We start from the raw sequence: 10,810 nt of genomic DNA on the forward strand, positions 1-10,810 counted from the left end.
CGATTTTGCCGGTTTTTTGTTCTCCATGGCCATGTTCTTTATTGTGTATCTTGGTTAGGCAGGCCTAGATCTTTAATCACCATATACACTACTGTATATACACCTAACTCTATACTGCACGATACGAGAAAACTCTTCTAGCGCAGGAAAAAGAAGCATAACCAAGTATAGCTGACTAACCTTACACGCGCAATGGGTGGATCTGACAGTTCCACAGTGGCAAACGTCAAAGCGCGATCGCTGATTGGTCCGTTCGTGCGTTTTATGCATGCACAGTATTTATGCACGGTTCGATGCACTGAGTATAGATAGCAATTCAGCAGTATATAGTACTGTGTAGAGAGATAGACAAGATAAGACACATACTACTAGCACTACTACTCTACGTATGTATAGAGAGCTTATCAGTTCAATTGATCGATCCACAGCCTTACACATAGAAACAACATAACCGCCCCGGTCTAGACTCGCATTGGCATTTCTATTTCTGGCCCGTAACAGCACGTGATATCAATCGGAAATATTGCTATTGAGCCTGCAATAGATCGGCAGTCGATTATCATACAGGGGTCCTGCGATGCGCTCTGGGCGTTAATATTATTTATTATATCCGCCAGTTATTCAACCATCCGACGCCAATGTTCAGATACATTGCGAATCCCACCCAACTCGCATATGGCACTAGCATCCAAAACGCCGTCCGGTCAATTTGCCACCAGAGATGCAGCAATCCAGCCACATTTCCCCCTATCGCGACCAGATCCGCCAAGGCTAGATCCGGACGCCGGAGTCCAAAGAATAGCGGCATCCACAGATAGTTGAATACCAATTGGACCGTGTAAAGTGTCTGCGACTTCTTGGTCAAATCACGGAGCTCCGGCGAAAATGTCGCTGCTGATAGGCCCGTCATGCTTGCGTGGTGGGCAGCGTAGCCCATCAGTGGGTAGAGCAGTGTCCAGACTGCAGGGAAGAGCCACGTCGGGGGGCGAAACGGAGGTTGCCGGATGCTGCCATACTTGGCTTTGGTCGTGCCGCCTCCTGTGCAGTCAATTCGTCAGACATTAGCGTCTGTGCCTCTTCTCTTGCAGCTTCAAAAGTTTTGCAGTCTGCGTTGCTCACTCACGGTTGACCAGATAGCCCGTTAACATTCCTCCGGCCAGGGGGGTGGCCGTGGAAAGAATTGGCGAGGCAAATACTGCCTGGGGGAGAGCGAATGACCACGACATGTCAGATGCGTATCTCTGTATGTGCACACTACACAATGTATATTTCCGAGTAAATGAGGTGTTCGAGTGTTAGAGAAGCAGCAGAGAATCAAAGAAGCTGAAGTCGCGATTCCCTGCTTTGAGGAAAATTCGAACGACGTCATCGTGGTTGGTCTTGGCGGCTTCGGGATGCCTCTCCTCCCTCCCTCTTCTTTCTATCACTACTACTACCACTTTTACTACTGCTCACTACATACCATTCTCTCCTCTACGCTCTCGCTGCTTTTCATCCAGAATACAATGCAGTTGTTCCATCCTGGGCAGTCACGGTGGTTTTCTCTTCACCACTTGTCCCACAATCTCCAAAACACCCCGACAGGCAATCGCCATGAAGTCGACCGCCGTTCATGGTCTGCATGATCATGGCAGGTATAAAGATAGTGTTGACAATCTTGCCATCAATCTCACCATCCGGTGATTTCCTCATAACTTCCCTATCCAAAATGCCCCTACGGTTGCTTTGTCTCCATGGCTGGGGAACCAGCATCAAGGTCAGTCAGTTCATGCGCGCTACCACGTCCTCTCTCTAACAGTAATAGATCCTCCAGTCCCAATTGGGTACGTCACACAGAATCTTCTGGTATACTCTATTCCATGCTCATCGTTCGACCCTGCACTAGGACCCCTAATGTCCGATCTCCGGCGAGACAATACTGCTACTTTCCACTTCCTGGAAGGCGAATGCGACTCTGATCCCGGCCCGGGGATTGCTGGTTATTTCGACGGTCCCTACTACAGCTACTACAAGTTTCCCCGGTCATTTTCCGACGTTGATGATTCCGATGTTCTGGACGCCTACGATCAGCTCTACACGGTGATTGAAGAAGAGGGTCCATTCGATGGCATTCTTGGCTTCTCACATGGCGGTACCCTGGCTGCCGGGTTCCTCATACAGCATGCCAAGCGATTCCCACATGATCCGCCTCTTGTTCGCTGTGCTATCTTTATCAATTCCCTTCCCCCGTTCCGGATGAATCCAGGGGAGAAGCCTGTCATTGACATGAGTCTGGAAGGCTACTTGTCCTTGCCAACAGTGAGCATTGCAGGTGCTCAAGATTCGCTATTGGAATATTCACGGGCGCTGCATGAGCTCTGTTCCCCGACCTCAGCCTGGATCGTCCATTCCAAGGGCCACGACATCCCGGGAGATAGAACGAACGTGGCCCAAATGGCAACCGCCATTCGTAAATTGGCCGTCTTGGTAAACTTGCCCACTGGATGATTCCGGTGTTTATCGTGGACATTCCTATTGTGGATGCCTACGCTACGGCGTGTTTTGGTCTTTTTTCTTTTTGGTTTATATCTATAGAAAATTCTTGGCAATGGAATTATAGTTCATGTGTCCTGTCTCACAATTTCCCATATATCACCGGGACCTGTAATCGGTACATTTTCGTGTTTCACCCGAATCGAAAGCGGAAAATATCATACTATGGATAGAGTATTTACTCGGGATTGGCTTTTTTTCTTCCAATGGCCATCAGGATCTACCCGCTTTAAGCTTTTTGGTATATAGTACAGCAATCTTGGGACCATGACGTCCAACACATTTGATGCCGCATCATACTCCGTTGCAATGCCCTACGTTTCTGACCTCGATACCGACAAGTCCATGCCCATAGCTGTCGTGGGCATGGGCTTCCGTGGTCCAGGAGATGCAACCAACGTCGAAAAACTCTGGCAGATGATACTTGAGGGCCGTGAAGCACGAACTCGGATTCCCCAATCAAGGTGGAATAACGATGCCTTTTATCACCCAGATCATTCGAGGCACGGGACGGTAGGTGAATTGATCAGAGGGTTACTGGTGGACTAACAATTCTCCAGATCAATGTCCAAGACGGCCATTTCCTTACAGAGGATGTCTCATTGTTTGATGCTCCATTTTTTAATATGACCAGCGATGAAGCAGCTGTATGCCCTCTACCCCTAAGTTAGCGTACTCCGCTGACCACAACAGTCTATGGACCCCCAGCAAAGGCTTCTTCTGGAAGTTACATATGAAGGCCTTGAAAATGCTGGTATCCCTCTTCCCCGGATAACCGGTACCAAAACCTCTTGTTTCGTTGGTTCCTTCAATGCAGACTATACCGATCTTCTCCTTCGTGATCCGGAGGCCGTCTCCATGTACCAATGCACGAATGCTGGCCAGTCTCGCGCCATGACTGCAAACCGGGTGTCGTATTTCTATGACCTTAAAGGGCCTAGTGTAACCGTTGACACTGCGTGCTCCGGGAGCTTGGTGGCACTGCATTTAGCCTGCCAGAGTTTGAGAACGGGTGACGCCACGATGGCCATTGCAGCAGGTGTCAACGTCGTACTCAGCCACGAATTTATGACCACCATGAGCATGATGAAGTGAGTTCTTGTCTAATCTAAGCAGCACAGATTGCCCACTGACGTGCAAGATTCCTATCTCCCGACGGACGTTGTTATACATTTGATGACAATGCCAATGGATATGCCCGTGGAGAAGCAGTCGACTGTCTGATCCTTAAACCTCTCGAAGATGCCATTCGAGACAAGGACACCATCCGCGCCGTCATCCGCGGCTCTGGATCCAACCAAGACGGCCGCACCCCGGGTATCACGTTACCCAACGGCGCCGCACAAGAAGCCCTGATCCGCGATGTGTACAACACGGCTGGACTCGATCCTCGTGAGACAGAATTCGTCGAAGCTCATGGTACGGGCACACAAGCCGGTGATCCCATTGAGACCTCGGCTCTATCAAGGGTTTTTGGACCGGGTCGTGCCCCTGATGCACCGCTGCGTATTGGGTCAATCAAAACGAATGTCGGTCACTTGGAGGGGTCCAGTGGCGTCGCTGGAGTGATGAAAGCTGTATTTATGCTGGAGAATAGGACATTCCTCCCGAACCGCAACTTCACCACCCCCAACCCGCGAATTCTGCTGGATGAGTGGAAGCTAAAGGTAAGTTCAATTCTCTCCAATGTTTCTAGACTACGCTAAAAACTGAAGATACAACTGGAGCCTGAAGCATGGGACAGTCCTGGTCCCCATCGTGTCTCTGTGAATAGCTTCGGATACGGTGGTAGCAATGCTCACATCATTCTTGAGGATGCTGCGGGATATCTCTCCAGGCGGGGTCTGAACGGACTCTACCGGAAACTGCAATCACCATTGGCAATTCCAAACGATATTGCAAAACACAATTCTCAGTCCTCGCGATCTCGCGTCTTCATGATTTCTGGTTTTGATGAAGCCTCGTGCACGAAGCAGGCAGAGAGTCTACGCGAATATCTTCTCGAAAAAGAGTCGCTGATCGACGATGCCTTTATGAACAATTTGGCTTCCACACTCAATGAGCACCGTACCAGACTACCGTGCAAAGTCGCAGTGACTGGTGGCACAATCGCTGAGGTTGCGGGAGCCTTAACCAGTAAGGTCAAAGTCAAGAGGAATACCAAGAAACCTACAGTCGGATTCGTCTTCACTGGGCAGGGTGCTCAATCACCAGGAATGGGAAGGGAACTTCTTGATGCCTACCCTGTTTTTCGGAAGTCTATCGAGAATATCGATGCGTACCTAAAACGTATTGGGGCTCCATTCAGTGTAATAGGCAAGTCAAGGCTGTGTACATATCAGTGAGCTGTTGCTAACAGAGGCAGACGAAATATGGACAAACAAAGACCCTTCCCGACTGAGCCGTCCCCTCCACAGTCAACCTCTCTGCTCTGCACTACAGATCGCCTTGGTAGATCTCCTCGCAAGCTGGGGAATCGTCCCCGACTCCGTAACGGGCCACTCCAGCGGGGAAATCGCATCCGCATACGCAGCTGGCGCATTGAGCATGGAGGATGCAATGTCGATTGCGTACCATCGAGGTGTTTCAGCCAGCAAAATCTCAACCGAAGGACTAATAAAAGGGGGCATGCTCGCCCTGGGAATGTCAGCGGAAGACGTCCAGCCATACCTGGAGAAGCTGCAATCGGGCCAAGCAGTTGTGGCTTGTGTCAACAGCCCATCTAGTGTTACCATCTCCGGTGATGTTCCGGCGATCACGGAGCTCGAGAGCTTTCTCATCGATAAGCAGGTGTTCAGTCGTCGATTGGCAGTTGATGTCGCCTACCATTCTCATCATATGGAACAAATAGCTGCTCAGTACCTGGATTCAATCGCTCATGTCAAACCAAGGAAAGCCAACCACCAGGACAAAACGGTCTCATTCTTCTCGTCCGTAACAGGAACGGAACTCTCCCCGGCTGAACTTGGAGCCCAGTACTGGGTCCGCAATTTACTTGGTCAGGTCAAATTCTCGGATTCCTTGCGCACGCTCTGCTTTGAGGCAGGTCAAAAGCAACGTAATTCAAATACCAAACGCGCTAAGCGTGCACAAAAAGTCAGCGTCGACACCTTGATTGAGGTTGGGCCTCATTCCGCTATGTCCGGTGCTATCAAGCAAATCTTCAAACCTGATCCAAAGCTCTCTGTCGCTGAGATTGCCTACGGGAGCATCCTCGTTCGGAAGCAGAATGCCGTTTCAACTGCCCTATCAGTGGCGGCGATGCTTGCGGCATCTAGCTACCCGGTGAACTTCCAAGCAGTGAACAATCCCACAGATGATGAGCTTCGCCTCCTTGTCGACCTTCCGCCGTATGCGTGGAATCACTCCCGATCATACTGGTCCGAGTCACGAGTTAGTAAGGCATATCGGAACCGAAAATTTCCGCGTACGGATCTTCTCGGTGTACCGGATCCCGTGGCTTGTCCATTCGAGCCCCGATGGAGGAATTATATCCGCGTGGTTGAGATTCCATGGCTCAGGGACCATAAGATCCAGTCCAATATCGTATATCCGGCAGCTGGTTATATCGCTATGGCTATAGAGGCAGCGTCACAACATAGCTCGGGGACCTTGTTGAATTCAGCAACCACTGGGTACCTGCTGAGAGACGTATCCATACAGTCCGCCCTAGTCATCAACGAGATGTCAGCTGTGGAGGTGCTGATCTCCCTCAGAGAACACGCAGCGGACGGTCCTGACAAGTCGTACGAGTTCCATGTTTATTCTGCATCAGACGATAATCGTTGGACACAGCATTGCAAGGGGTTTGTCAGTGTCCAATATACATCCCCCAGATATATCGAGCCCCGCACAGAACTTATGACCAATGGGTACAGTTCCACGACTCTGGACGTTGCACAATTCTATAAGACGCTTGCTGCTGCTGGTTTAGAATATGGGCCAACATTTGCCAACATGACAGCAGCCCGTTACTTGTTGCACAGTTGTGTGGCGGAGATCGCCGTCCCTGATACAGCGGCTGTGATGCCCACTAACTACCAGCATCCGCATATAATTCACCCGTGCACTCTCGACGCTATCTTCCATTCCATATTCCCAGGTCTACCAGGTACCTTGGATGGTACGCTCGAGCCGCCTATTCCTGTCTCCATCGGCGAGATGTATGTTTCTAGCGATATCACTACAGCACCGGGAAGCAAACTGAATGTGTCCACGCAAGTCCATGAACAAGGCGAGCAGGATGTCCTCGCTTCGATTCAAGTTTCTAATGCTCAGACCTCTGAAACTGCGGTGTCTATCTCTGATCTCCGATGCAGGAGGCTTGCAAGCGACTCGCCCAAGAGCACAGCGAAGGAGACTCGCATCGCGTACAGAATAGATTGGCAGATAGATCCAGATCTTTTGTCCAAGGACGGTATATTGTATGTGCTGGGCAATGGATGTGCGAGAAGGCCAGTCAATGGACTCCTTGAACGATGCGCATTGCAATATATCCGCCAGGCAATCGAAGTGCTCAGCGACGCAGAAATCCCGCCAAAGAACCAAGCGATCTGGAGGTCCTTCGTCGATATCGCCAAAAGGCACAGTTCGATGGAATCCGACATCACACAGCCCCAAATTCAGCAAGTATTGAAGACTGGTCCGACGGGCGAACTTCTAGTTGCCGTCGGCGAAAACATCCCCGCTATCCTACAAGGAAAGGTGGACGCAGCCACTCTCCTTCACAGCTCGGGTCTCCTTGAGAAACGCCTTTATGATTGCTACGACTCAGCAGCTGTGTATTTGCGGGCAGTCGGTCACAAGAATCCCAGCATGTCAGTCTTGCAGATCGGTGCAGGAACAGGAGGGGCGATCCAGTCACAGTTCCAAATTCTTTTCTTGGAAGGAAGAAATATCACCCCTCGCTTCCTAGACTACACAGTCACGGACGCAGACCAATCTGTTCTCGAGGACGCAGCAAAGAATTTATCTGAGTATGAAGAGTGGATCGATTTCAAGACTCTCGATATCGAAGCCGATCCTGAGCCACAGGGCTTTGCTTCACACCACTACGATGCGATAGTCATTCCGCATGGGATCTATGCTGCTAGTTCGATGGAGCATGTCCTCAAAAACATCCATCAGCTGCTCAAGCCAGGCGGTCATCTGGTCCTGATAGATCCTGCGAGTAGGCATGACGGTCTCGTCGAGTCTGCCATCTTCGGCTGTCTTCCTGGATGGCCGCACGGCGAATGGGACCAAGTGCTTCGAGGCGCACAATTCTCTGGCGTCGACCATCTTATCGACTTTGATGATACTTCGCTTATTCTCAGCAGCCCACTGAGACAGCCTCCCTCTGTTACTCCTGCCGGGATACTGATCATTGCTGAAGAGAGCAACTCTGTCTGCCTGCCATACTTGCGAGACATGCTCTCCGCCGTTCAACTCACAGCAGAAATAACGGATCTCGCACACGCAAAACCAGAAGGACGACTATGCATCGTCCTTAGTGACATCCTGACACCTTCAATGACCGACGCAGATGATGCCACCTTTGAAACGGTCAAGACAATCTTCCTTCAAAGCTCCGGCGTTCTATGGGTTACACGCGGTGGAGATACCTTGAGCCCCAGGGACCCAGACGCATCAATTATCACGGGATTTGCTCGGACAGCACGCTCAGAGTCTGGCGTAGAACCCATAGTCACGCTGGATCTTGATGCGCGGGATGTGTTATCTCCTGAACGAACAGCGGAGGTGATATTCAGATTATTCCAGTATCGTTTCTTCGTCAACAGCTCGATGCATGCCGATACTGAGTATTCCGAGTCTGGGGGAATCCTGTCTATACCACGGGTCGTGGAAGAACCTCGTCTGAACAAACATCTTGCGACGGCATTGAATCCACGGGTGCTGACGGAACAGCCATTCTACCAGCATGATCGGCCATTGCGGGCGAATGTCAGCAGCCGAGATAGGTCCGAAAGGGTTTACTTCGTTAATGATACCCGAGCGTCTGAACTTCCTCCAGATCATGTTGGGATCAGAGTCCAAGTCGTCGGACTGACCAAGCATGATACCCGAATCCAACCGGGCGAGGAGAATGTTGGTACGCAGTGCAGCGGAACAGTCTATGCCATCGGTAATGCCGTTCAGGGCTTCGAAATCGGAGATCAGGTCGCTTGTCTAGGCACTGGAACAGTAGCCAGCATTTATCATGACCGTGTGGAGGCGTACCAGAAAATCCCACCCGGCACGTCACTGGACATCGCTGCCACCTTGCCTGTACCATTCTGCACGGCATTCTATGTCCTCTACCACTTGGCTCGTGTTGGCCCTAATGATACGATCCTCATTAACGGGGCTGCGAGCGCATACGGTCAGGCAATGGTCAAAGTCGCCAATGGCACAGGTGCGAGGATCTTCGCAATAGTTGCCGACGAAAAGCAGAAGACGTTCCTCTTCTTCACAGCCAAGATACCAGCAGATCAGATTCTTGTTCGCGACGTGGATGATTTCACCGACAGGGTTGAACGCGCTACAGGCGGAGATGTGGACGTTGTCGTTGACTGCAACGACTCTGATCAAGACGTTAAGCTGTTGGCTAACCGGGTCAATACGTACGGGCGGTTCATCAAGTTGGAGGGCGCTGATTCGAAGAATATCCGATTTTCTTCGTTTAACCAAGAGGCCATGTTCACGGTGTTTTCTCTCGAGACGCTAAGGAGAGAGAAGCCTGGTGTCTTATATGATGTCTTCCGGCAAGTGATGGATCTTTTCCGCGACGGAACATTACAAGGACCTCCCTTGTTACAATCAGCCAACATTTCAGAGCTCAACAATGTGCTAGACTCGTTTGATCCTGACAGTTCTCATTTCACGACGATCACAGCCGCCCCGGACGATCTTATCAGGGTAGGTCTTCCAAGCACTTGGGCAAGAGCCACACTGACCTTATCAGGCAACACGTCGAAAGGCAGATCTACTTCTCCGTTCGGACGCTTCGTATATGCTCGTTGGTGGACTTGGCGGTATTGGACGGGCAACTGCTCTCTGGATGGCTGAGCGCGGAGCACAAAACCTCATTTTCGTGAATCGGAGTGGTCTGTCAAGGGAGTCGTCGAAGGAGACTGTTCGAGTTTTAGAAGAACGTGGAGTCCGGGTGATTGTTTACGCCTGCGATATCTCAGATAGCAGACAAATGCAGACCATGGTCTCTGAGCTCGCACAACAAGCACCACCAATCCGAGGTGTTATCCAAGCCGCCATGGTGTTAAAGGTACGCCCCTTCCCGCTGCCTCAAATTCCAACTATATTTAACACAAACAGGACACACACATCGAGAAAATGACCTCCGAGACCTACCACGCCGTCCTCCAACCAAAGTACAGCGGGACCTGGAACCTCCACCGCCACCTTCCATCCGAAAACCTGGACTTCTTCCTCCTCCTCTCCTCGATAAGCGGGATAATCGGCAACGCCACACAAGCTGCCTACGCCGCCGGCTCAACCTTCATGGACGCCTTTGCATCCTACCGCTCGCGCAATCTTGGCTTACCGACCGTCTCTCTCGACCTCGGCGTCATCACGGATGTAGGCTACGTCGCCGAACATCAGGGCCTAGCAGCGGCGATGGAACAGCAGGGCTTCCAGGGGACTGATACGCCGACGCTACTGGCGTTGATTGAGATGGCGATTTCGCAGCCGATAGAGTTCCATCAGGTGATCACGGGCTTGGGCGAGTGGAAGGGGTCAGGGAAGTCGCTGACGAATTTTGATGCGCCGCTTTTTGCGCGGTATCGTCGTTTGTTCACGTCTTCGGATTCTATCGATTCTGATAATGATGTGTCTGCCGTGGACAGGCTTCGCGAGGATCTAGCTGCGGCGAAGACACTCGATGATGCGACAGTTTTGGTCTATACAGCCCTCAGCGCCAAGATAGCAGCGCATCTGTCTCTCTCCGTTGAGAGTATTGATCCCTCGAGTCCGATCTCGGAGTACGGCGTTGATTCGCATGTCGCGGTGGAACTCAGGAACTGGATTACAGAGAAGATGGAGAGTACGGTGCCTATTCTGGAGATATTGGCGAGTGGCTCGGTGGGAGAGTTGGCAGCGAAGATTGCAGGAAAGTCGAAGTTGGTTAAATTGGAAGACTAATCTTAGCAGTGGTATATGGATAAATCAGTTAGGACCAGGTAAATTGATAGCTCAGAATGGATTTTGTTCTTATTTCTGTACAGCCGTAGGGCATCTATCGTGATTAAATACTTAATATCAGACTTATCTATCATCCAGC

At 50.9% G+C, this 10,810-nt stretch overlaps 3 protein-coding genes across 3 annotated transcripts; 2 read left to right on the forward strand and 1 right to left on the reverse strand.

Annotated features, from left to right (window-relative positions):
- Window positions 1-604: 604 nt before the first annotated feature.
- ACHE_70046A (TspO/MBR family protein) lies at window positions 605-1,226 on the reverse strand (the record flags this gene model as incomplete). Its single annotated transcript, XM_043282336.1, has 2 exons — window positions 605-1,038; window positions 1,124-1,226. The coding sequence occupies 2 exons, from the start codon at window positions 1,224-1,226 to the stop codon at window positions 605-607; spliced, it is 537 nt and encodes a 178-aa protein (XP_043139725.1).
- A 482-nt stretch (window positions 1,227-1,708) lies between these two features.
- On the forward strand, window positions 1,709-2,487 carry ACHE_70047S (uncharacterized protein; the record flags this gene model as incomplete). Its single annotated transcript, XM_043282337.1, has 3 exons — window positions 1,709-1,756; window positions 1,805-1,823; window positions 1,886-2,487. 3 exons carry the CDS (start codon window positions 1,709-1,711, stop codon window positions 2,485-2,487), a joined length of 669 nt encoding a protein of 222 aa, XP_043139726.1.
- Window positions 2,488-2,799: 312 nt separating this feature from the next.
- Window positions 2,800-10,671, forward strand: ACHE_70048S (putative polyketide synthase; the record flags this gene model as incomplete). The annotated part of the gene is made up of 8 exons (XM_043282338.1): window positions 2,800-3,045; window positions 3,093-3,179; window positions 3,226-3,623; window positions 3,674-4,199; window positions 4,248-4,821; window positions 4,898-9,429; window positions 9,476-9,793; window positions 9,844-10,671. The coding sequence occupies 8 exons, from the start codon at window positions 2,800-2,802 to the stop codon at window positions 10,669-10,671; spliced, it is 7,509 nt and encodes a 2,502-aa protein (XP_043139727.1).
- Between the last annotated feature and the right edge of the window lie 139 nt (window positions 10,672-10,810).

Source organism: Aspergillus chevalieri, chromosome 7, assembly GCF_016861735.1.
Source record: "Aspergillus chevalieri M1 DNA, chromosome 7, nearly complete sequence".
NCBI lineage: Eukaryota > Fungi > Ascomycota > Eurotiomycetes > Eurotiales > Aspergillaceae > Aspergillus > Aspergillus chevalieri.